The following is a 27,578-nucleotide window of genomic DNA, read 5'->3' on the forward strand; positions in this document are numbered from 1 at the left end:
TGGTCTCTACCAATTTTTTCAGATCCCATATTTATGCATTAACATACAATGTTTGCTTTTCTCTGACTTACTTCACTCTGTATGACAGTCCCTAGGTCCGTCCTTGTCTCTATAAATGACTCAATTTCACTCCCTCTTATGGTAATATTCCATTGTATATATATATCACATCTTTATCCACTCTGTTGATGCACATTTAAGTTGTCTCCATGTCCTAGCCACTGTGAATAATGCTGCAGTGAACACTGGGGTGCATGTGTCTAATTGGATTATGGTTTTCTCTGGGTATATGCTCAGTAGTGGGACTGCTGAGCCACATGGTAGTTTCAGTTTTTAGGTGTTTTTTTTTTCTGGCTGCACCATGCAGCCATGTGGGATCTTAGTTCCCTGACCAGAAATCGAACCTGTGCCCTCTGCATTGGGAGCTCAGAGTCTTAACTACTGGAATGCCAGGGAAGTCCCTCAATTTTTAGTTTTTTTAAGAAATCTCCATACTATTCTCCACAGTGGCTGTATCAATTTACATTCCCACCAACAGTGCAAGAGGGTTCCCTTTTCTCCACATCCCTTTCCAGCACTTACTGTCTCTAGATTGTTAATGATGGACTTTCTGACTGGTATGATGTGATATCTCATTGTACTCTTGCATTCTCTAATAACTAGTGATGTTGAGCATCTTTTCATGTGTTTGTTGGCTATCTGTATTGAAGACATGATTTTAAATTATTACATATTATTCTATTATATGGACAAATCCTAATTTCTTAACTTTCCTTATTATTGGACTGTTAGGTCAGTTTCAAAATTTCAGTATTGTTTTGTGATGAACATCTTTGTTCATACAAGTATACACTCATACTTGCCCTACCTCATATTTCCTTAGAAATAAAATTCAAGGGCCAAAGGAATGAATATTTTAAAGCTAATGATTTGGCCAAAGTTCTTACCAAAATCTGTCCAAAATCATATTCACCACAGAAATTAACTCACACACCTATGGTCAATTAATCTTTGACAAAGGAGGCAAGAATATACAATGGAAAAAAGATATTCTCTTCAATAAGTGATGTTAAAGTTGGACAGCCATATGTAAATCAAGTTAGAACACACTCTCACACCATGCATAAAAATATGGCTTAAGGACTTGAAAGACATGACACCATGAAACTCCTAGAAGAGAACATGGGCAAAACATTCTCTGACATAAATCATACCAATATTTTCTTAGATCAGTCTCCCAAGGCAATAGAAATAAAAACAAAGTTAAACAAATAGGACCTAATCAAACTTACAAGTTTTGGTACAGCAAAGGAAACCATCAACAAAACGAAAAGACAGCCTACAGACTGGGAGAAAATATCTGCAGATGGTGTGACCAACAAGGATTAATTTCCAAAATATACAACGAGCTCATACAACTCAACAAGGAAAAAACAAAACAACCCAGTCAAAAAAATGGACAGATGACCTAAAGAGACATTTTTCCAAAGAAGACATACAAATGGAAAATAGGCACATGAAAAAATGCTCAACCTCACTAGTTATTAGAGAAATGCAAATCAAAACTACAATGAGTAATACCTCACACTGGTCAGAATGACCAGCATGTAAAAATCTACAAATAAGTGGTGGAGAGAATGTGCAGAAAAGGGAATCCTCCTGCACTGTTGGTAGGAATGTAAATTGGTACAGTCATTATGGAGAACACATAAGGGTTCCTCAGGAAACTGAAAAGAGTTGCCATATGATCCGGGAATTCCACTCCTGGGCATATATCCAGACAAAACTATAATTCAAAAAGATACATACAGCCCCTATGTTCATAGCAGCACTATTCACAATAGCCAAAACATGGAAGCAACCTAAATGTCAGTTGACAGATGAATGGATAAAAAAGATATGGTACATATATGCAGTGAAATACTACTCAGCTATAAAAAGAAGCATGAAATAGTCCCATTTGCAGCAACTCTAGGATGGACCTAGAGATTCTCATACTAAGTGAAGTCAGACAGAGAAAGACAAACACCACATGAGATCACTTACGTGTGGAATCTATGACACAAATGAGCCTATCTATAAAACAAAGACTCACAGACAGAGAACAGACTTGTGGTTGCCAAGCAGGAGAGGGGACTGGGAGGGAAATGGAGTAGGAGTTTGGAGTTAGCAGATGGAAACTATTATGTAGAGACTGGATAAATAACAAGGTCCTAGTGTATAGCACAGGGAACCATATTCAATATCCAGCGATAAGCCATAAGAGAAAAGAATATTTAAAAAAAATATATATATATATATATATAATTGAGCCACTTTGTACAGAAGAAAATGACAACACTGTAAATCAACTATACTTCAATAAAATAAATTCTGAAGTATTAAAAAAATTATATGCTTAATATACTTTCACTTGTAGTAAATACTTATTTAAAAATAAACAAAAAATAATTTCTGGATTGCTAGGGAAAATTATGATTTTGCTGAGTAAATGCAAATTCAGATTTTCACTAAGCTTCATGAGAATACAGATGGTTTTTTTTCCTCCCAGTTTTGATCATATGGCATCGCTCTCACACACCCCATGAAAATTGCTCTTATCAAGATCAGTGCTGGCCTGCTGAACTGCCAAATGAATAGTCTATTTTCAGGCTGCCTTACCATTTTCCATTTCCCCCACATGTTATGTGATTGTTGGCCACCCATATCGTTTCTTATTTTTATTTATTTATATTTCAAAATAATGTTTATATTCACATAGTGTGGAATTCAAAAAGTCTTCTTTTTTGTCCCAAGTTATCTTAGTTCGTCTCCTGAAAGATCACCAATGTTTTCAGTTGCTTATGTATCCCTTCAGAGATATTTCATCAAATAAAAGCAATTATGTGTGTGTATACACACATATACATACAAGGATACACACACACAGAGCCCCTATTTACACAAATGATAACACATTAACTACATCTAATGGTTTTCATTTATTTATTTATTTTTTGGCTGTGCTTGCAGCATGCAGATCTTAGATCTCCCACAAGGGATCAAACTCATGCCTCCTGCACTGGGAGTTGTGGAGTCTTAACCACTGGACTGCCAGGGAAGTCCCCCTTTTTTTCATTTAATATATCTTGAATATCTTACCATAAGTACATAAAGCATTTCTCATTAATTTCTATGGCTACATAATGTAGCAAAATTTGATTGGTCCCTTATCGATGGGCATTTGAGTTGTTTCCAGCCTTTTGTCATTATAAGCAATACTGCAACAAATTAGCTGTACAATCACAATTCTAGAAGTAGGACTGCTAGGTCAGAGAGTATATGAATTTATAATTTTGACAGATATCAACAAAGTACCACTTTCAGGGATTGAACTAATTTACCTTTTCACTAGTAATGTGTGAGAATGGCTTTCCTTTTCTTGTTAATTTGTAGGAGTGTTATAACAGGGAAGTTAGCCTTTTTTCCTGTGGTAAGTTCCCATAAATTCTTTGTCTAAAATTAGAAGTTCCATAAATTCTTTTCTCAGATTCTCATTTGTCGTTTGACTGTTTATGATGGTTGGTACCAACTAAAACTTTATTTTCTATAGGGTTGACTTTATCATACATTTTGTTAGTGGCTTCTGGGACTTCTAAGATTATGAAATAATTCTCCACAGTCTTCTAAAGATATATTTTATACTTTAATTTTTACATGCCAAACTTTGACCCATTTGAGATTTATCCTAATGTAGAGTGTGAACTGTGTACTGACAATACTGAAAATACCTATACTGCAGGAACCATCCATCTTTGACCTCTAGGAACCATGCTTTCTTGTTTTTTTAAAAATAATGATGACTTCTCTAATTACTGACATCTGCTGTCTTCAACTTATGGGATGTTAAAAGCTCATGCAGAGAATTACAGTACCATATGCACAAATACTTACCTGTTTATAGAGTCTAGCATGCCGGGCGTGACATGATGACACTGAGGAGTTTTTGCCAGTGGAAAGACAACTGATGATGGAGTTGTTGGATTTCTGTCCATATTTGGCAGAATATCATCCCCTTCTTGACTGTCCTGGAAATTTGGTAACTAAAAAGCAAATATGTATTACCAACAGGCACCCCTAAAAACGGAATTCCTCATTATCACAAATTGTTTTTTGGGGGGAGTGATTATGTTATTTTCCTTTTTAAATTTCACAACTGAGATAACTAAAATAACTAAAATATTAGTAGGTAGAGAACAGAGCCTTGGTCTCTAAAAAACTTAGTTTCTATTGTGTAAAATGGAAATGACATACATTTCTAGTATTGCATAGGCCAAAGGTCAGCAAATATTTTCTGTAGTCAGAAAATATTTTGGCTTTTATGGTCTATACAGTCTCTGTCCCACTGCTCAATTCCACTGCTGAAGCAGGAAAACGGCCACAGCCAACATGCCTGTGGTCCAGTAAAACACTGTTTATGAAAAGAGCCGATATGCCAGATGTGGCCTGTGGGCCAAGTGTACGGACTCTGCACAGACAGAACAAAGCAAAAGTATAATTTACTATTATGCTTGGTACTTAATAGATACCCAAGCAGTATTAAACTTTTTGCGTGTATATATTTCCAATAAATAATTTAATCTTTTAATTAAAGTTTTACTTACCTTTATATTAAAACCTTAGAAAAAGTAGGCTTCTGTTTCTATTTTATTATTTTTGCTTTTAAAATACTGCTACTGTTGCACTTAGGACAAAACACGGGAGGAATAATGTAAAGGGCACAGTGCCTAAAGGATCAGTGTTTTTGTGCAGAGAACACAGTAAGAGCCTCAGATGGCTCCCTTAAAATACTTCCCTTTATAGCCTGTCTAGGTAAAAAGGGGCCCCAGATCATGTTGTCACCAAGTTCTCACTAAGCAGCCTTTTAAAACTGGATAATTTAACAACATTGTGAAATGGGTAGACAGAAAAATTACCCCAAGTGTGAGCCTTCTGAATTTTTTTCTTGCCTACTTTTTTCCCCTGTGAGCTTGATACTTTTTATTATTCCAGTAACATCTGAATGAGTTCTTATTATTTTTATATATTGCAAATATTTTATCCCAATCACTGAAGTTTTTAGTTATGTGATTTTTTCATTCTATTGGTATAAAAATTCTTGTATACATTCAAATCTGTCAATATTATGCTGCCATGTGGTCCCTCCTCTGAATTTACTATGCAGTAGTTAATAATCTATGCCTGTCACGCCCCTTTTTAAAGTCTGCCTCACTGCATATGAATTTTAAATATATATGCTTGGCCTGTTTCTGGGCTTTCTATTTGGTTCTTTAAGCATTACTTCTGAACCCCACTGAAGGGTAGACCCTGGCCACTGAGGAGAACGGCATGACTGGCAGACTGCTTCCTACACTCTACTCTGGCATTTCTGTGGAGGCTATCAGTCCTTGGCCTAAATATCAGGGATGAACACTAACCCTAAATAAAAATGAAAGACACAAAAGTCAATATAAAAAGAAAACAATGATTTCTACATTTAAGACTCTTACCAGTATTTTTTGATGCTGCAAAGGTGTTGCACTGAAAAAATCATCATGGTCATCTTTTGGCAGCTGTTCAAGAAAATCTCTCATCTGCTGCTTCCTTTTAAGAGTTCCCACTTTGGCAGTTATCTTCATAGTTTCCTTCTTATCAGCATCATCGATCTTGCCTTAAGAGTCAGCAAAAGATTTTGGTAAGGATTTGGTCTTTTATAGTAACTGCTCTATAAAGTTAACAGCCTTTGCAAAATCTAAACTGTGTATTCATATTAAATAAACTCAGCATCTGTTGTTAATATTTCCAAGCCTCCTATGTAATAAATGACTCTATACTGGGATTCGGGCAATATGATTAGATTACAAAAATACTCAGGAAGAAATTACATTTGGATTAGGCAGGGTGAGGTTGGAAAGGTTCTTTACCTGTGAGGGAAGTTACCTCTCATATTTCCCTTACTGGTTGTCTACCCTATTGTCTTGCTAAAATATAAACCTTATTGAATTAGGACAGGGATACTGAATGTTCCCTAAAGCTTCGTTTAAGACTTCTCTGGCATAAACCTGGCCAGGAATGTGTACTCCTGGGGACTACACAACTAAACTTATTCTTATGAGTTTTCTTATGAATTACTAAGGGACCCTAACAAAGTGGCCTCAAATTTAACTTAGAAAAATAACCCAGTTATTGAAATCTTTGGATCCAACTGCAGATTTCCTAGAACAAACTCAAGGCACAAGGCCGCTAAGGTTACTATTAATATAAGGAAGTAGCTAGGTCAGACTTAAAAAATTAAACAGAAGACCTTTGTTTCTAGCTTTAAAATTATAAAAACAAAATCCACCTATTAGAAGACACATGGATAAATATAAATTACATCTAATGAGTAATCAGAAATCAATACTGAGAACTAGGAAAAAACTATTTGCTATGAAGATTACCGTTTTTGCCTTTGGGGTTGGCTGGCTTTTTCTTGGTGTCATGTTTCTGAAATCTTTTTCCTCGGGGATCTTCCATGTACTTCCTCTGGCATTCATCCGCAGATCGAGAACCTACAGCCATAGCTACGTCTGACCAGAAACCAGACTTGTGCTTTGGCAGAGATGCAACAGCACTACAGAAGACCAAAACCAGTCAAAGACCAAGAAATTCAACTCAATAAAAGTAACCTTTTATTGAAGTGAAGGGATGCCACTAAATCAGGAATTTTATCAAAATCATTCTAGATAACTATTTGGAAAGAAGTTAGTATTCCCTACACTTAATAATTCTTACTCGACTGAGCAACTGAACTAAAATGAATATGAAGATGTGAGTTTATGTATCTAGTAGATATCTTCAATTTTGTTGCATTCTATCAAACCTGAAAAACCATGCCCAGTCTTTCAACATATTTTCCTAAATCCAGCTAAGCAATGATTAGATCTTTGTTTTGGGGGTGGGAGGTGGGGGCTCTAGCATGATTAACTTTTCTGCACTAATACACGAATCTTACTGGTGCTAAGAATACAGGAGAACAAGTTCTTAGGTTCTATATACTCCAGGTTACAAACTCTTACTAAAAAGTGTAATGCTTGCATTTACTCTATTTTAATTTATAGAACTCAGTATACTACTTAATTGAGTGAAATGAAAATTGAAATAGAAAAAAACATAGTCAATATAAGGTAGTTACCCAATTTAACAACTGAGTTACATTCTAAAATTTCATTGCAAATGATTATTTAGAACCTGGTATACATATTACTGCCTCCCCAACTCCCAATAGATTTTATATATCGTGGTTAAGGCTGATTTTAATAGTTCTGCCGGAAAAGGTCTACTTAACTTACCAATTAACCTATGCAGTGTCATGCTGGAAAAAATTTAACAACTAGTTCTCTGGGGTTAAAAAGCCCTGTTTGTGGTGTCTGTCAACTTCCATATTGTAAATACATCTATTGTGGCTGATTTCAAGCTACCAATTATACAGAATTTCTACCATACAGATATGACAGACATTAAAAACTTCAAGGGCACAGATAAGAATAAAATATAGTAAAATATTTAGGAAGTGATGAGTTTAGAGTTTGTTTCTAGTAAATTTATTTTTAGTTTATATAATTTTTAATAATGACTCTTTAACATTCAATTTGTAAAATTCCTAAATATTTAAGAGTCAACTTTTGTGAATAGATAGATATAACTACAGAATACCACTTATTCCATATATAAAAGGAGAACAAATACTATGAGCACTGACCTTGTTAATGAATGTTCTACTTTTGCATAATTAATCATTCCACATGTGTTCTCAAGTGGAGAACTACAAGGAGGGGGCTCAAAGTTCCCTATTTGTATACATAGCTAGCATGCAAGTCTAGGATTGCCTGAAAGGACTAGTTTGTTATAGTAAAAATACTTAATCCATTTAATATGAAATCAGTCTGTAGTTAACATATCTCCTCTAGTCCATCTAAGTAATTTAAAAAGGCAAATGTAATCATATTACTCCAGTCCTACTTAAAAATCACTTCATCGGGACTTCCCTAGTGGCCCAGGGGCTAAGACTCCGAGCTCCCAAGGCAGGGGGCCTGGGTTTGATCCCTGGTCAGGGAACTAGATCCCTCATGCCACAACCAAGACCCAATAAAGCCAAATAAACATTTTCTTTTTAAAAAATAACTTCATCATTCTTAGCATAAAAACCAAGTAGGACCTATACTATTCCTTACCTATCTGTTCTCATCCTCTGTGTTCTTCCCTCACCTTCTATATGCCAGTCATTTTGGCCTTTTAGTATTTTAAAATATTCTCTTACTTTCTACCTCTATATACATGGTTTTACTTTAAAATGTACTTATCCTGAATCTTTGGCTTGAATACTTATTCATTTATCCTTCAAATATTAGTTCTGGTAGCTGCCTAAACAAAGTCATTTTCCAGATAAATATTCTCATAAGCTTCTTACAGGGATTATTTGCTAAGTATCTGTCTACCCTACTAGGCTATAAGCATGATGAGGGGTATAAAATAGTGGGCTGCAAGTAAGAATCACTTAAGGAGCTTATAGCAAAATTTAAGGAAGCAAGTAAAAATAAGCAAACAGATCCACAGACTCTATCCCTGAAGATTTCCATTCAGCAGGACTGGGGTGACAGTCCTTGCATTTTTCAAAAGCTCCTTATGTGATTATTTTGCTGTTAAGTCAGCATTAGAATTGCTTTATGTTGTTTATAAGAAGAAAGTATTACATCTAATTGAGTGGAAAGTAGGAAGAGGTAATAAGGAAAGGTTACAGGGAGGAAGTGACACATGAGATGAAATTTGAGGGGTGGATAAAAACAGGAGAAAATGAAGCAAAAATATTGGCAAAGAAATGAAGACAAAGAAACTGCATATGGCTAGGGAATGGTAAGTAATTCATACTTATAGTCTGGTAAACTTCAAAGAAATAGCTGCGGGTCAGAGCTGTGAAAAAAACTAGAGAAGCATAACCCAAGCCCAGGTCTTCCAGATCAGAATATTATAATAGTATGCACTCTAGGTACTTATAAAACATTTTAAGTTTATAGTAAAATCGTCCTTTTGGGTATGGTTCTACGAATCTTAGCATATACATAGATATAAAACAAGCTCCATCAGACTGGGAAAAAAACTTCTAGTCCTACCTCTTTGTGGTTCACCACTATAACCACTGGAAATCCCTGATCCATTTTCTTTCTTTTTAGTTCTGTCTTTTCCAGAACATCATATAAATGGAATCACATAATATGTAACCTTTTGGGCTGGCTTTTTTCAGTCAGCATACCACCTTTGAAATTCATTCAAATGGTTACAAGAATCGATAGTTTTTCCTTTTATTACTTAGTAGTTCACTCACTGTTAAGATTGTACTATGACTGACTTTATGCAAACAGGGCTGTGAAAATCAGGAAGAGAAATGAGCTACGTAAAATCAATCTATAATGTTGTTTATGAACTTCTGGGCTCACACTGCAAATTTTGATATATTTTCTTCTTTGTTCAGTTCAGAATATTTTCCCTTGAGACTTCCTCTCTGACCCATGGATTATATACAGGTGTGTTATTTATTTTTCCAGCACTTAGAATATTTTTCTTTTATTGATTTATAGTTTAATTTAGTTATGGCCAACAAATACCCTTTGTATAACTTCAGTTATTTTCAATTTGTTAAGATTTGTCTTATGATCTAGTAAATGTTCATCTTGGTGAATAATTCACCTATCCTTGGAAAGAACATTTTCTCCCTACTGTTAGGTACACTATTCTAAAATGTCAGCTAGATACAGTTGGTTGGTAATGTTGTTCAGTTCTCCTACACCTGCATTGATTTCCTGTCTACTAGTTCTGTTAATTACCAAGGGAACACTGACGTCTCCAACTATAATTGTGCGTATGACTCTTTCCAGTTCAGTACTTTCCTTTCCTGAAGGACAGGGAAGCCTGGTGTGCTGCAGTCCATGGGGTCGCAAAGTTGGACACAACTGAGCAACTGAACAACAACTTTCCTTTTAGTTCTTTCAGATTTTGATTCTTGTATTTTGAGTTTTTGTTCAGTGCATACACATTTAGGATTAAGCCTTCCTCGTGAAATGACACTTCTATTATTTTGTAATGTCTTGCTTTACCCTTGATATTTTCTTCATACTGAAATCTCTGATCAGTATTAATATAGCCACTCCAGCACGGTATTTATCTATCCTTTCACTTTTAACTTGGCAATGTCGTATTTGAAGTGTTTCTTTTATATGACGCATAGTGGGGTTGTGTTTTTAAATTCATTCTGACAATCTATTAAATGGTGCATTTAAATTATTAACATAATTAATGCAGTTGTTTTTCTTTGTTCCCCATCTTCTATTTCTCTTTTTCTGCCTTTTTTAAAAAGCATTTTATCTATTACATATTTGAAGATATCTAGGTAGTTTTTCGGAGAAGGCAATGGCACCCCACTCCAGTACTCTTGCCTGGAAAATCCCATGGACGGAGGAGCCTGGTGGGCTGCAGTTCATGGGGTTGCTAAGAGTCAGGCACGACTGAGCGACTCCCTTTCACTTTTCAGTTTCATGCATTGGAGAAGGAAATGGCAACCCACTCCAGTGTTCTTGCCTGGAGAATCCCAGGGACAGGGGAGCCTGGTGGGCTGCTGTCTATGGGGTCGCACAGAGTCAGACATGACTGAAGCGACTTAGCAGCAGCAGCATGTAGTTTTTAAAAATCCATCATACAATATATTTGCTTTAAACCATTAAACAGGGGAGAGGGGGGGTGTGATGAAGATATGTTGTTTTGTATGTTATGCTTTCAAAGTGTTAACTGTCATTAGCTAACACTATCTTGTTGTTTGTACAGAAATATACTGGTCTAGCACAGGCAAATGTAAATTTTGTTATACTTGTCATACCTGTTTCAATAAACTTGCTAAAGAATCCTCTCTGGGGAAAAAAAAATAAAATAAACCATTAAACATTTAAAAGAACTCAAGAGGAAAATAGTCTATTATATTCACCCAGAGAACTGCCATCTCCTTCCTATTCCTCCATTCCTGATACTGCCTCTTTTCCTCTCGCATCTCTATTCTGCTACTGAGTCTACCCAATGAGTTTTTTTTTTATTATCTCATTTTTCAGTTCTAAAATTTCCATTTGAGCTTTCTTTATATCTTCTACTTCTTGCTGAGACATTAGAAATTTCTGTTCAAGAATGATTGCTTTTAGTCCTGAAGTGTTTTTTATGAGACTGACATGCTGCTCACTATGCCAAGAAGGCAGGTCTAAAGTGTTTTTATATACCTGCTTCAGAATCTTATCAGATAATTCCAACCTCTGTGTCATGCCAGCATTCACATCTTTTTGAATGAGATTATTCCATGAGAGTTGAAATCTTCATTGTTCTTTATATGCTAAGTAATTCAGGATTATTTCCAAGGCATTTCGAAATAGGAAACTCTGGGTGTTACACTCTATGCTGGTTTGGTATGCTCACTAAGTCATGTCCGACTCTTTGCAGCCCCGTGGACTGTAGCCTGCCAGGCTTCTCTGTCCATGGAATTTTCCAGGCTAGAATCCTGAGTGGGGTGCCATTTCCTACTCCAGGGGATCTTCCCAGTCCAGAGACTGAACCTGCATCTCTTCTGTCTCCTGCACTGGCAGGTGGACTCTTTACCACTAGCACCACCTGGGAGGCACCCTGTTTATTCTATGGAGAATGTTAATATATTTGTTTTAGCAGGCAACCAACCTGGCTGTAACCTGAGTTATCAATTCCAGTCAGTTTTCTGTGGTTGCAGTTTCAATGTGTTCTGTTTTTAAAGCTTTGCAGTGCTGTTAGGATATACTGCAAGTTGGATACTGGGTGGATGGCCTGGATATTGGATGGGAGTCTACCATTTAGTTCAGTTCTCAAAGTCTCTGGTTATGCTGTTTAGGATCAGATCCACAAATGGACAACACAAGTTAAGTCCAAAAGCTCATAAACAACTTTCTAGGGTTACTTTCCCTAGCTCGTCCCTCTGCAATTTTTGGTTCCCTAGAGTTCTGTTTTTTGCTTCTCTGGCAGAAATCAGGGGTTTTAGTCACCAGCTTTGCTGCACACTTTATACAGCTGCATCTTGCTCCAATGCCAGGGAGAGGACAGACAAGAAAACGGCAAAATTACTCTAACTGGAGAGAAAGGTTCATACTTTCTGAGTTTTATGTATGTGTGGGCCCCAACTGCCGCTGTGAAGTTTACCCCTGCTGGACTGGATGGGTACTGGGTTAAAAGAGAAAGGAGAAAAGAAAACTGAGAGATTTCCTCTACTGTTTCTGAATGTTAATAATCCCCTTTCCTGCTCAAGCCAGAACCAAAGGGCTTCTCTGAACTCTCTTTGTCTTGCCTCAATGCACACTTCCTGGTTTTAAGTGGTCTTAAGTCTAGCTTGGGGGAACTTCACTTCCAGTTTGGTGGTTCTTAAAATTCTAGTCTTTCCTAATCAACTGCTATTATTTATCTTTCTGCATCAACAAAAGCAGTTCTAAGCATTCTGTTCAGGTTTTTATACCTGCATCGGAGAAGGCAGTGGCACCCCACTCCAGTACTCTTGCCTGGAAAATCCCATGGGCGGAGAGCCTGGTGGGCTGCAGTCCATGGGGTCGCTAAGAGTCAGACATGACTGAGCGACTTCCCTTTCACTTTTCACTTTCATGCACTGGAGAAGGAAATGGCAACCCACTCCAGTGTTCTTGCCTGGAGACTCCCAGGGACGGGGGAGCCTGGTGGGCTTCCGTCTATAGGGTCGCACAGAGTCAGACACGACTGAAGCGACTTAGCAGCAGCAGAAGAAACAGAGTGGAGTACGCTTACTTATCGTACTGGAAACGGGCATTTCTGCAGTTCAGGCATTTCAAAATATCCTTAGGTGATCTGAATATACAGTAAAGGAAATAATGGGGGATACAGCTGAAAAGGATAACTGAGGTCAACCTGAAAAGGATAACTGAAGTCAACTATTGCTCTCAATGTGAGGCAGAAGAATCTTTATATAATTTGAAGATCAGTAAGAATGCAAGTGAAGGGTTTTGACTTGTTAGAACCACACAATACATTACAACTAATCTGGAGTTGTATAAAACAGATTATTTACTCATATGAAATGAACAAAGTACAAATACAAAGCTACTTCCAAAGTTCAGGCAAAAGGCATTAAAGGTCTGAAAAAGAGTAGTGTCAAGAAAAAGGCTACACAGGCATATCTCGTTTTACTGCTCTTTGGTTTACTGGGGTTTTATTTTTTGAACAAACTGAATGCCTATGGCAACCCTCTGTAAAGTAAGTCTATTGGCACCATTTTTCCAACAGCATTTGGTTACTACATGTCTCTGTCACATTTGGTAATTCTCACAGTATTTCAAACTTTTTCATTATCATTATATTTGTTATGGTGACCAGCGATGTTACTGTTATATTGTTTGGGAGCCAAGAACTGTATGTATCTAAGACAGCAAATTTAACTGATAAACATGATTAAGCTTACTGAAGAAGGCATGTCAAGAGCTGATGTAGGCTGAAAGCTAGGCTTCTTGCCCAAGTTAGCCAAATGTAAATGCAAAGGAAAAAGTTCTTGAAGGAAATTAAAAATGCTACTCTAGAAACACATAAATGATAAGAAAGTGAGACAGCTTTATTGATGATATGGACAAAGCTTAGTAATCTTGATAGAAGATCAAACCAGTCACAAGGTTCTCTGAAGCCAAAGTCCAATCTAGAGCAAGGCCCTAACTCTCTTTAATTCTATGTAGGGTAAAACGTGAGGAAGCTACAGATGAGAAGTTTGAAGTTAGCAGAAATTGGTATGAGGTTTAAGGAAAGAAGTCATCTCTGTAACACAAAAATGCAAAGTGAAGCAATAAGTGCTAATGTAGAAACTGCAGCAAATTAGCCAGAAGATCTAGCTAAGATCATCAGTGAAGATGGCTACACTAAACAACAGATTTTTAATGTAGACAAAACAGTCTTGTATTGGAAGAAGACGTTGTCTAGGACTTTTATAGCTAAGTAGGAAAAGTCAATGACTGGCTTCATGCAACTAGGGACTTGAAGCCAGTGCTCATTTACCATTTCAAAAACCTGAGCAACCCTTAAGAATTATGTTAAATCTACTCTACCTGGGCTCTATAGGTGAAACAACCCTAGAGGACAGCACATCTGTTCTGAATTATTTTAAGCTCACTGTGGAAAGCAACTCAGAAAAAAAAGATTCCTTTCAAAATGTTACTGCTCATTGACAATGCACCTGGTCACCCAAGAGCTCTGAGATGGAGATGTACAACAAGATTAATGTTGTTTTCAGCCTGTTACATAATGTCCATTCTGCAGCTTATGGGTCAAGGAGTAATTCTGATTTTCAAAGTCTTATTATTTAAGAAATATACTTCCTACGGCTAGAGCTGTTCTCGATAGTTATTCCTCCAATGGATCTGAGTGAAGTAAATTGAAGACTCCCCAGGAAAGGATTCACCATGAAGATACCATTAAGAACATGTGTGACTCATGAGAAGAGTTCAAAACATCAACATTCACAGGAGTTTGGAAAAAGTTGATTCCAACCCTTATTAATGACTTGAAGGAGTTAAAGACTTCAGTGGAAGAAGTCACTGCAGATGGGATGGAAATAGCAAGAGAACTACAATTAGAAGTGGAGCCTAAAGATGTGATTGAATTGCTACAACCTCATGAAAAAACTTCAACAGACAAGGAGCTGCATCTTATGGATGAGTAAAGACAGTGGTTTCATGAGATGAAATCTACTGAAGATGCTGTGAAGATTGCTGACATGACAATAAAGGATTTAGAATATTATATAAACTTAGCTGATAAAGCATTGCTGAAGTGACAATAAAGGATTCAGAATATACAAACTTAGTTGATAAAGTAGTCGCAAGGTTTGAGAGGACTGACTCCCATTTTGAAAGAAGTTCTACTCTGGGTGAAATGCTATCAAATAGCATTGCATGCTACAGAGAAACCATCCATTAAAGGAAGAGTCAATTGATGTGGCAAACCACATTGTCATTTTTAAGAAATTGCCACAGCCACCCTAACCTTCAGCAAACACCACTCTGGTCAGCAGCCATCAATACCAAAGCAAGACCCTCCACCGGCAAAGGAATTACAACTTGCTGAAGGCTCAAATGATAATTAGTATTTTTAAGCAACAAGTTATTTTTAAATTAAGGTATGTGTGTTAGTCGCTCAGTTGTGTCCAATTCTTTATGACCCCATGGACTGTAGCTTGCCAAGCTTCTTTGTCCATGGAATTCTCCAGGAAAGAATACTGAGTGGGTTGCCATTTCCTTCTCCAGCGGATCTTCTGACCCAGGGATCAAACCTGAGTTTCCTGCATTGCAGGCAGATTCTTTACCATCTGAGTCACCAGGGAAGCCCAATGAAGGTACATACAGTGGGGTTTTTTTTTTTTGATACAATATTATTGCATACTTAATAGACTACAGTATAGTGTAAACATAACTTTTATATGCACCAGGAAGCTGTAACGTTAATGTGACTTGCTTTGTTGAGGTATTCGGCTTATTCCAGTAGTCTGGAACCTAACTCATAACATCTCCTAAGTATACTGGTAGCTTCACAATTTTTCAAAAGATTAAAAACCAATAATAATAAAGAGTTTAAAGCTAGCTGACTAGGAGAATTACATGTTAAGAAACAGGAATGTCAGGCAACGTGGACAGGCAGAAGAAAGTAAGTTTGGCTTTTGACAAATTAAGTTAGCTGTGAAAGTGAAAGTCGCTCCATCGTGTCCAACTCTTGTGACCCCATGGACTATACAGTCCATGGAATTCTCCAGGCCAGAATACTAGAGTGGGTAGCCTTTCCTTTCTCCAGGAGATCTCCCCAACCCAGGGATCGAACCCATGTCTCCCACATTGCAGGCAGATTCTTTACCAACTGAGCTATCAGGGAAGCCCCGAAGTTAGCTGTAGGTGAGATTTATATAGAGATGTCCAGCAGGCAAAGGGAAATACAGACCTAAGTACAAGAATTCAGAACTAGAGACACAGATTTGGGAGTTCCTGTACAAAAAAGTAGAGTTTTGGAAGGAAAAGATCACTAAAGAATACACTTTGCTATAGAGCAAGCAGCCAAAATCAAGAACTTTGGAATATAAGAAAACTTCTGCCTGAAAATAAGACAGAAGGAAAATTTAGGAAATGGAGAAAGGAAGAGTACAGTGGCACAAAGATCTCTTAGAAAGAAAAAGTAGATTTGAAAATGAATTCTAAATGTTATAAAGTTGGGGGTACACAAGAGAACGGAACACTAAACGTGGTATGTTTTTATGTTTTTCTTCTCTCTCTTATCAGTGACATCTTCCTATCTTTCTCCTGGATGATTTCCATCGGCATACCACTATACTCTGGCCTGACTCATTTAATAAAAAGCAAGCAACTAAACATACATGTTCCCTTATCTCCTCACTCTTCTATGACTGTGCCTTCTGCTGTTCCCCAACATTGCCACATATCTTTTGTTGTCCATCTAGGTTATCTTTACTGTCCATTGCTCAACTGTGACCTGGCTTCCAATACCAACTACCACACTACTGAAACTGCTTTTCAAGTCTATGTAGCCAAATCCAATTCTTACCATACCTGGTTTATCAAGCAGCACTAATTAAGAAACCCTGGACAAATCACCCAATTTTTGAGACCAATTTTTCATTTATCAATGAGGGGGAAAAGACTATGAAATAACCTACAAATTTGGGTTCAAATTTAAGGTTTTATAATAGTAAAGTTAATTATAAAATATTCCTGAAAATGTGAAGCTAAATGAGAGAGTTGCATTTGTCTGTTGAAATAGTTTACCCCTACTTTATTGAGGTATGATTGACAGATAAAATTATATATGTTTAAAATGTACATGTGATCATTTGATACACGTATACATTGTGATGTGATTACCACTATCAAATTAATTAACATATCTGTCCCCTCAAATAGTTTTTGGGGAGGGAAGGAGGGGACTGTCTTGAAATATTAAATGGGAATGAAAAGAAAAGAAGGTCACTTTCACTTTCTTCATATGTGGGCTGCAGATGGCCACCTAGTTAGATATTATCTGTGTTCTCCCTCCACCCTACATAAATTTCAATTTCTCTTCAAGTGTCTTTGGATGACATTTTCCATTTTAATGATTAGAAGTCATAAATCAGCCTCTTGTTTTTATGTTATAAACTGTTTTGTGGCCACTCTAGATTTCAAAGTCAAATCTAACTACTTACCAATGAAGTTTCTGTAATTCTTTCTTATTCCACTCATCCTGAGTAAAACCAGGCAAACATTCCAAGGAATGCCTGTTTGTCTTACTAGACCCCATTTTCTCGGTATTCGGAAGTTCATTACCAACATCAGGTTTCTTAAGGTTTTCTTTAGCAGAACATTTAGCTTTCTTTTGTTTCATATAAAGTTCATTTTCACTTTCTTCAGTTTCACATTCAGGCATCACTGGGACTGTCCTTGTTTTTCTTGTGCTTTTGCTCTGGTGAACCACTGTTTCTTCAGTATTTATTGCTCTGGTTTTCTTAACAATCTCAGTTTTCCTTCTAAATTTCTTTTCTTTTTCACTTTCTTCATTGGACAAATCTGATGAGGACTGTTGCTTGTCAAATGACACAGTTACTTGATTTTCAATTTTCTTCAGTTTTGATAACCTTGTATTTTTCTTAAAGTCAGAGGTGACCATTTGTTCTTTTTTAGAACTGGGTATTTTTATTTTGTGGTTGACAGTGAAGAAATCACGTTCACAACAATCTTCCGTATTTTCACTATTATGGCCCACACTACACTCAAATGTACCTTCTAAAGTCTTTGTGGGCTTACTGACTAGACTTGTAGTTTCATTTGAGTCTGTTTTACTTTCTTTTGGAGGCTTTCCCAATGCAAATTCTGTTACTGCTTTAATGGAGTCAGATGACAGATTATAGTCCATGCATTTTTGCTCTATAATTTTTTTAGATTTAAGTGGTGTCACTAAAATACAAGGTTTCTTCTGACTAACAGTCATATATTTTCTTTCTTCATCTGAGAAAAACTGTTCCCTTGATGTTAGAATATCAATGGATACTTTTGATTCTTTAGTTCTCTCTTTAATTTCAGAAGACAAAAAAACAAAGATCAAAATTTCAAATTAGAAACAAAATACAGAAAAAAAAAATTCAACAAATATACTGCTCTTTCCCCCCATACACTCCATTTTACACACTTTACTGTCAAATTAAGCTTTCTGAAGCCCTGGTCTGTCAGATCACCGCCCCTTCAACTGTAAGCATTTATTAATTTCTATACCAATCTGTCCACGTGTCTCACAGTATTCTTAGTGTACGTAGCTCCTCTTGCTGGTCTTTATCAATATAGTTCTAATTGCTCACTGTACTCAATCTGAATGACATTCTGTTAATTCACTGTTTCTCAACTTTCATTAATCTCCTTCACTCTACTTGGAAAATTTCTTCCACCTACTCTCTACTTCAGTTCTGTTCTATAACCTGCTTCATTTATGTTTTCCAACTCACCTATCCACAAACTTTGTCCTGATTCCCTCAACTGAATGAAAGCTTTCCTTCAAATTTCCAGAATACTTTCAAATAATATCATGTTTGACAATGTGCCCTGTGTTATAATTATATACTTGTCTTTCAACTGAAAAAAATTCTTAATGGTAAGAACTTTGTTTTTACTTTTGGCTTGAAAACCACTTGGGTTACTAATACCTTACTAGGTATAAAATATATGGAACAGAAGCTATCCTAGTTAAGGAGAGTTAAAAAAACATGGAGCTCCATCTGCATGGCCCATACTCATCCCTAGTGGAGGCCACAGAGATATATTTTTGCTGAATCCCCCAAAGCTCCATGAAGAATCAGGATAACAACCAAAACAGATCTTGGGAAAACAGATCTTGTACTGTGTCATTGGCTAAAGAAAGCAAATTAAAATGAGAGAAAGTCTCCAGTTTGAAACTTAAGAAGCCAGAAACCAAACCCATTTAATTTATAACTTTAAATTATACAATTATAAATATGTACAAGTTTTAAACCATCATACCAACCATCACAGTTAAATACTCTAACAACGTACACATACTGTGTGCCATTTTACAAGATGAATGACAAAATGAAAGACTTTTGGGAAATACCGAATGCTGGGGAAAAAGGATTCTCTAAATTATAGTTCATGAAGTGGCACTACTCAAAAGTAATCAAGGAAGTTACTATGATTTCTCAATGGAATCATATATTTCTTTCTAATTCCTCGTATAAACATGATTCAAATGTTCAACTGGAAATGTGAAAATTTTGAACTTTCTAATTTTGAACAAAGCCTTTTTATTCTGACTATTTTTATTCATTTTTAAATAATTTTAATAAAGATTCAGACCATTCTGGATACTTCAACCTAAGTTGTATGAAGTTGGTAGTGTAAGTAGTATTGTACCCTCTTTACTTCTTTAAACACTTATAAATGTTCCTCACTTCATTTCTTTTCATTTTGAAGTAGTAAGAAAAAAAAAAATGCTATTAAGCTGATGGATTTAACTCAGTATGAAATTTTAAACTTGCTAATGTGTAGAGAAAAGGCTCTTTAAATTCTGATAGGCAGGATTTCAATGAAATTACTCTGAAAATCCACATTTACACAAAATAAAGTTATGGTATTAATTTCATAGAGGTCTGTACTTCAAGATGCACAATGGATGGTCTTTGCTCTTGAGATTATTACAGCATGGTGAAGGAGGCTGACTTTCCAATCATTTATAATAATACTGTCAGGTATATTATACATAATAGCAAAGATAAAGCACTTTAATAGCAATACTATAACATATAGATTACAGCACTAAATACACAAAACAAAAGTTAAGGTAAATCATTAAAATATATATACACAATTACATCATCTTAAATTATCATTGGCTGGCACCTTTGCATAACCTTAGTTGTTTAATGTTAGATGTGTTGTTTTTTTTAACATATATTTTAGTGGTTTTCCCATGGAAAGTATAATGATAATAACAAAAATAATAGCAGCATCAACTACCACCATTCAAAATTATGTATGTGACAAGAGGACCTTGAATGTCTTAATAATTTCATAAAACAATGATCTAATGAATCACAGTGGAAAAATGATACATCCAAAACAGATTGCAGTATTATCTTCCCCTACACTGAGCTTCTCAAGGAGAAGCATCTCATTTTATTCATCTCTGCTGCTAAGTCACTTCAGTTGTGTCTGACTCTGTGCGACCCCAGAGATAGCAGTCCACCAGGCTCCCCCGTCCCTGGGATTCTCCAGGCAAGAACACTGGAGTGGGTTGCCATTTCCTTCTCCAATGCATGAAAGTGGAAAGTGAAGTTGCTTAGTCATGTTCAACTCTTAGCGACCCCATGGACTGCAACCTACCAGGCTCCTCCATCCATGGGATTTTCCAGGCAAGAGTACTGGAGTAGGGTGCCACTGCCTTCTCCATTATTCATCTCTAAGTTCCTAATAACTAACATAGATCAAGGTTCATAGAAGATGCTTTAAAAATGTTTGTTGAATAATTTTCCTATGGACACAGCTGGCATGTAAAATGGTTTACCAAATTTTAGTCTTTTACTTTGTAGTCTCAAATATTTTACCGATAATATTCACAATTTAACTGAAATTCTTGAAAAACAGTACTATAAGTGAAAGAAAGGAGTGGAGGTAGGGAGATGATAAGACCTAAGACTAAAAAAGAATAATAAAGTTAGATATACTTTTAGGGATTTTTAAATTTGGGAGTAAAAAATATACAGCAGGTGCTATAGCCCCAGGACTCCAAAATACTAGTTTTAGCAATGACAATAAGCAATATGCCTAATTTATAAGAAATAGGATTACTTGATAAAATGAAGAAGGGTTGAGAAGGAACTGGAGCTACAGTTAAGAAGTGAATTTTGCAAGCATTCATCCATGTATTTAATTTATTCCTTTCTCTGTACTAGAAAGGATAAGCATAGTTTCAGTGGGGACAGGGGAGTAGGTTGTGGTAGGAGTGGAAGAATGGCATACAGGTACATCTATATCCAGTATGGTGTTATGTTTTTGGCATAAGCAGTCCTGAATTCTTGAAGTTCTGTAAAGCTCTTTGTTATAAGGTCAAGGTAGAAATGGCCTAAATTACCTTCATAGCAATGGTCATTCAGAAAATACATGTCATTTCCTCCATGAAAGGAAATTGGTTTTGTCTACTAACAGGAATAATATTTAGCACAAAAATATAGGTATCTTTAATATAGCTTTGAGGCAAGCTGGAAGCCTAAAACCTTGCATTTAGAAAACTGAAACAACAATCATCTTTCATTGCTATGTTTATCAGTTTCCTTGGTAATCTGATTAAAAGGTAGTAATTAATGAAGTAGGCTGAACGCTGACTATAGGTGATCGCAGTTTCTCCTCTTAACTAGTGAAAAAAATGAAAATTTTAGGGCAGTATAAGTCAAGAACCCAGTACTATATACACTGTAAACAATTAAACAATGCGGAGCTCATTTAAAAATATACCACAATATGAACGAGAAGAAAAGAGCAAACATACCCAAAGGATCACAGTCAAGGTCATACGTGGTGGTGGTTCTTTGGAGGACATCTGGTTTTTCTTTCCTTGCATCATTTTTCATTGATTTTTGAATGGCAGGAATACATCTTTTAGCTTTCTGTTTTTGTCTGGCCTTTCCTTTTTCCTTTGCACAAGTCCTAAAATTAAGTATAGTATTTTTTCCTCTAATATAGGTTCTCAAAAAACAAAACCAAAAAACTAAACCCATAAATAAATAAATTCCCTCAGATAAAGCTTTCTTTCCCTAGCAGATTACCTTTAATCTTTACATTATTTAAGCTTTCATGGCTTCTACCCTTTTCCTCCCACAAAGAACTTATGTATGACATCTTAAGTCAAAATATTCAAATATGACTTTTTAAGTTCTTACTATCTTCACTCTTGTATTTCCTATTTAAGCTGATATTAGAAAATAACAGGACAAATTCTGCCAGCTGCCTGTTCTTGTAAATAAAGTCCACTGAAACACAGCCATACTCATTCATTTCTGTACTATGTCACTTTTCCACTACAAAGGCAGAGTCAAGTAGCTGTGACAGAAGCAGCATACTCATGAAAATACTATCGCCCCTTTACAGGAGAAACTGCCAGCCTATATGTCATTACACTGTAATGAGATTAACTTACACAACCTAAAGAGTTTTTAAGGTCAAGAACTAATCAAATTCTTCTTTGTTTTCCCAGTGCTGATACAGAGTAGGCTAAGCAGATGACACTTTTAACTACAGAGGAAATGAATGAGTGAAAAAGGACCAAGAACGTCAGACTCCTGTTTACAGCTACATGCCTCTTAAAGGGTAGGTGATTACAGATGACTCCTTAAATATGTCAAAGGTTTAATTTTCCTTTTAGATTTATTCCACATGACAGAAGTTCCAGTAAAGTGTTACTGCCTTCTGAAAGTCTAAGATCAAAGATAGCTCAAAATGGACATTTCCAAAAGCAGAAATTAAAAGCACCTTCCATTGGTTATATGAGTATATACATTTGTAAATGCCCATCAAATTTTATACCTAAAATGGGTGGTTTATCAGATGTAAATTATACATCTGTAAGATTGTTTTTTAAAAAGTTAAAAGGTAGATGGACTTCCCTAGTGGCACAGTGGATAAGAATCCGCCTGCCAATGCAGGAGACATGGATTCCATCCCTGGTCCGGAAAGATTCCGCGTGCCTGGGAGCAACTGAGCCTGCATGTCACAGCTCCTGGGCCTGCGTGAGCAACTACTGAAGCCCATGCACCTGGAGCCTGCGCTCCGTAACAAGAAAAGCCACCCCAGTGAGAAGCCGGCGCATCGCAGCTGAAGAGTAGCCCTCACGCTCTATAATTAGAGAAAGCCCATGCATAGCAAGGAAGACCCAGTGCAACCACAAAAAGAAATAACCTTTGTTTTAAAAGTTAAAAACTACTTTACCTTAACTCTTCTAAAAAATCATCAATATACTCTTTCCATTTTTCTGGAAATCCAAACATAAATTTCCTTATGAGGTATTTTGGGTAACCTATTTAATGATAAACAAACAGAAATTATCTGAAAGCCTAGATTTTAAAGTCATGTCATTCATTCATTAAATAATTTAAAAATATATACTTAATTGCTTACTATGTGCCAGGCACAGTCATAGCTACTGAGGATTCAGCAGTTAACAACAACAACAACAAATCTGCCTTCATGAAAACTGCCTTCTAAACAGAAAGCAAACCAGTAATATATCTCATTTGTTAGAGGGTCATTTATGCTATGGAGAAAAATTATGCAGTTAAGAGGAATAGCAGTATCAGTGTGTTCATTTTAGGGGAGGAGAAAGCGGGCAGGCAGCATTTCAAAAAAGGACAGACAAGTTCTCACTGAAATAGCATCATTTGAGTAAAGCCCTGAAGTACATGAAGTGAGCAATGTGGCAATATGAGGTTAAAGCAATGGAAGCAGAGGGAACACAAGTCAAAGGCTATGAAGCAAGAGTATGCCTGGCTGGTTTGCAGAGCCACCGAGAGGCTGGTGTAGCTGAAGTGAAACGAGGAGAGGCAAGAACTAGGAGGCCACTTAGTACTCATATGGTAACAGAGGCAGCTGGGAGAGATTTTAAAGCCTTGGGGTCATTTTATGGACTGGATCTTTTACTTTGGGTGAGATAGGAAGTTATAGAAAAATTCTGAGTGGAGGAGCCAAAGAATACGACTTACTTTTTAACAGGACTGAGTTAGTTGCTATTTTGAGAACAATCTGTGGAAGTACATGGAGAAGATCAGGTTTTTGACATATTAACTCTGAGACGCCTGTAGACATCCTAGTGCAGATGTCAAATGAGCAGACAGAAAATAAGTTGAGTGGCTAGGGGAATATTCTTCATTTGACACTTGTCAAAATATGAATGAAATTTAACCCTAAAAGAAATCAGCACAGCATTGAGTATAGAAAGAGCCCTAGTCTATTCCCTTATTTAGAGGAAAAGAAGAAGGAGAAAAGTAAGCTTAAAGAAACTATGAAGGAACAGGGAGTGAGGCAGCATGAAAATATGGTATTCCAGAAGCCAAGTAAACAAAGTATTTCAAGAAGGTAGGTGTGATTACCATGTCGCGTGTACACTGGATTTAGCAATGTGGGGGCCACTGGTGACTTTGATAAGGACTGTTTCAGTGAAGAACTGGGGATGAAGGAGAGACTAAAGAGAATTCAAGAAAAAAGATGGAAAAGAATTCAAGAGGAAATAGATCTAAGTATAACGAATTGTCTGAGCTATTTTGCTGTCAATTAGAGCAATAGTGGCTGAAAGAAGTGTGGTTAAGAGGGTTTGCCCTCACCCTATTTTTTTAAGGATAACTGACGCACAGCATAGTCTAAGTTTAAGGTGTACAGCATGATGGCTTATTAATATATATCTTGCCAAGTGATTACAATAGTTAGTATGTACCATCTCATATAGATACAATAAAAAGAAAAAAACGCAATTTTAAAATTTATAAATAAGAGATGAAGAATTAACATCTGCACCTCTCCTTCTAAATCTTCTCCCCACATTTTTACAATACTTTTAACTATATCAAAAATTGTTTGTATCATTATAACAATGTGAATACTGTTCACTGCTGAACCTATTAGAATAACGGTTACATACCCTTTCCCCACGCTGTACCCTTCATCCCTGTGACTCATTTACAACTAGAATTCTGTATGTTTTAATCTCCCTCACCTAGTTCACTCATTCCCTGATCCCTCTCCCTTCTGGCAAGCATCTCTTCTCTTTATCTGTGAGTCTCTTTGTGTTTTGACTTGTTCATCTGCTTTGGTTTTTAGGTTCCACATACAAGTGGAATCATACAGTGTTTCTCCTTCTCTGATTTCACTTAGTTTAATACCTGTAGGTCCCTCCATGTTGTCACAATAGTAAGATTTCGTTCTTTAAGGCTGAATAATATTCTCTTGTATATGCATACACTTCATCTTCTTTATGCACTCATCCATCAGTGGACACTTAAGCTGCTTTGGTATCTTGGTTATTATAAATAATGCTGCAGTGGACACAGGCGTGCATTTATCTGTTCAATTAGTGTTTTTGTTTTCTTCAGAAAAATACTCCAAAGTGGACTGCTGATCATATGATAGTTCTACTTCTAATTTTTTGAGGAACCTCCACACTGTTTTCCATAGTGGTCATACCAATTTACTTTCTCACCAACACAGCATAAGGGTTCCCTTTTCTCCATAACATCACCAGTGCATGTTATTTCTTGTCTTTTGGATAATAGCTATTGTGACAGGCATGAGGTGGAACCTCACTGTGCTTCTGATTTGCATTTCCCTGATGATTAGTGATGCTGAGCATCTTTGCTTGCCATCTGTGTATCTTCTTCTGGAAAATACCTATTCAGCTCTTCTGCCCAATTTTTTAAAAACTTCTTTTCCTCCACCAGGTCTTAGTTGTAGCATCTGGGATCTTTCACTGCAGCATATGAACTCTTAGTTGCAGCATGTGGGATCTAGTTCCTTGACCAGGGATTGAACCCAGGCCCCCTGCATTGGAAGCATGGAGTCTTAGCCACTGGCCCACCAGGGGAGTCCCCTGCTCATTTCTTAATAGGACTGTTTTTTTATTTTTTATGTTGAATTGTATGAGTTCTTTGTGTATTTTGGATATTAATCCCTTATCAGCAATGTAGCTTGCAAATACGTCCTCCTACTCAGTAGGGTGCTTTACCATTTTGTTGACAGTTTCTTTTCCTGTACAAAAGTTTTTTAGTTTGATGTTGTCCCATTTGTTTATTTTTTGTTTTTGTTGCCTTTGCCTGAGGAGACAGATCTAGAAAAATATAGCCAAGGCATATGTCAAAGGGTTCACTATGTTTTCTTCTAGGAGTTTTATGGTTTCAGATCTTACATTTAAGTCTAGTCCATTTTGAGTTTATTTTTGGACACAGTGTGAGGAATCTAGTCTGATTCTTTTGCATGCAGCTATCCAGTTTTCCCAGCATCATCTATTGAAGAGGCCGTCATCATTTCCCCACTGTATTCCCCATTACCTCCTCTGTTGTAAATTAATTGTCCAAATACACATAGGTTCACTTCTGGGGTCTCTATTCTGTTTAGTTGATCTATGTGGCTGTTTTTGTGCCAGTATCACAGTGTTTTGATTACTGTAGCTTAGTAGCATAGCTTGAATTCAGGGAGTGGGATACCTTTAGCTTTGTTATTTATGTATTTAGGTGTTCCTAGGTTGGGCGCCTATATATTTACAATTGTTATATCTTTTTCTTTTTATCCCTTTATCATTATGTAATATTCTTCGTGTTCTATTACAATCTTCGTTTAAAAGTCTGTTTTGTCTGATATAAGCATTGCTAACTTGGCTTCACTTCATGGGAAATAGATGGGGAAACAGTGGAAACAGTGTCAGACTTTATCTTTTTAGGCTCCAAAATCACTGCAGATGGTGATTGCAGCCATGAAATTAAGACACTTACTCCTTGGAAGGAAAATTATGACCAACCTAGATAGCATATTGAAAAGCAGAGACATTACATTGCCAACAAAGGTCCGTCTAGTCAAGGCTATGGTTTTTCCAGTGGTCATGTATGGATGTGAAAGTTGGACTGTGAAGAAAGCTGAGTGCCGAAGAATTGATGCTTTTGAACTCTGGTGTTGGAGAAGACTCTTGAGAGTCCCTTGAACTACAAGGAGATCCAACCAGTTCATTCTAAAGGAGATCAGTCCTGGGTGTTCTTTGGAAGGAATGATGCTAAAGCTGAAACTCCAGTATTTTGGCCACCTAATGCAAAGAGTTGACTCGTTAGAAAAGACCCTGATGCTGGGAGGGATTGGGGGCAGGAGGAGAAGGAGACGACAGAGGATGAGATGGCTGGATGGCATCACCGACTTGATGGACCTGAGTTTGAGTGAACTCCGGGAGTTGGTGATGGACATGGAGGCCTGGAGTGCTGCGATTCATGCGGTCGCAAAGAGTCAGACACGACTGAGTGACTAAACTGAACTTGGCTTCATTTCCATTTACATGGTTTTCCATCCCTTCACTTTCTGTCTTGTATTTCTATATTTGAAAGGAGTCTCTTTGTTTTTGTATCCATTCAGCCACTCTGTCTTTTGATTGGGAGCATTTACTCCATTTACACTTAAAGTTACATTTAAAGTAGTTATAGCTGTTTTATTCATTGTTTTCTGGTTGTGTTTGTAGTTTTTTGTTCCTTCTTTTGATGACTATCTTTTGTGTTACATTTGGATTCCTTTCTCTCTTTTGTGTGTGTGTGTGTTTATCTAGTATAGATTTTTGGTTTGTGATTACCATGAGGTTCATATGTAACATATATATATGATTATTTTAAGTTAATGACCTCTTAAATTCAAATACATCCTAACAACCTTGATTTTTTTACACAAAAGAGAGTGTTTTTTTTGTTT

General features: G+C 36.6%; 2 protein-coding genes across 5 annotated transcripts in view; one reads left to right on the forward strand and one right to left on the reverse strand.

Moving 5' to 3' along the window:
- The window catches only part of FANCM (FA complementation group M), a 103,249-nt gene that overhangs the window by 67,773 nt on the left and 7,898 nt on the right, over positions 1–27,578 (forward strand). For all 3 annotated transcript variants that reach the window (XR_003507534.1, XR_003507535.1, XR_003507536.1), the window contains one exon: positions 22,351–22,463. The gene's annotated coding sequence lies outside the window, so the exon portion shown is untranslated. The remainder of the gene's footprint in view (positions 1–22,350; positions 22,464–27,578) is intronic.
- The window catches only part of MIS18BP1 (MIS18 binding protein 1), a 47,127-nt gene that overhangs the window by 6,222 nt on the left and 13,327 nt on the right, over positions 1–27,578 (reverse strand). For both annotated transcript variants that reach the window (XM_027521834.1, XM_027521835.1), the window contains exons 7-12: positions 23,082–23,169; positions 21,646–21,803; positions 17,303–18,164; positions 6,459–6,631; positions 5,529–5,689; positions 3,934–4,082 (exon numbers count right to left, since the gene is read on the reverse strand). In XM_027521834.1, coding sequence (XP_027377635.1) covers positions 3,934–4,082; positions 5,529–5,689; positions 6,459–6,631; positions 17,303–18,164; positions 21,646–21,803; positions 23,082–23,169 — 1,591 coding nt within the window. The remainder of the gene's footprint in view (positions 1–3,933; positions 4,083–5,528; positions 5,690–6,458; positions 6,632–17,302; positions 18,165–21,645; positions 21,804–23,081; positions 23,170–27,578) is intronic.

This window comes from Bos indicus x Bos taurus, chromosome 21 (assembly GCF_003369695.1).
Source record: "Bos indicus x Bos taurus breed Angus x Brahman F1 hybrid chromosome 21, Bos_hybrid_MaternalHap_v2.0, whole genome shotgun sequence".
NCBI lineage: Eukaryota > Metazoa > Chordata > Mammalia > Artiodactyla > Bovidae > Bos > Bos indicus x Bos taurus.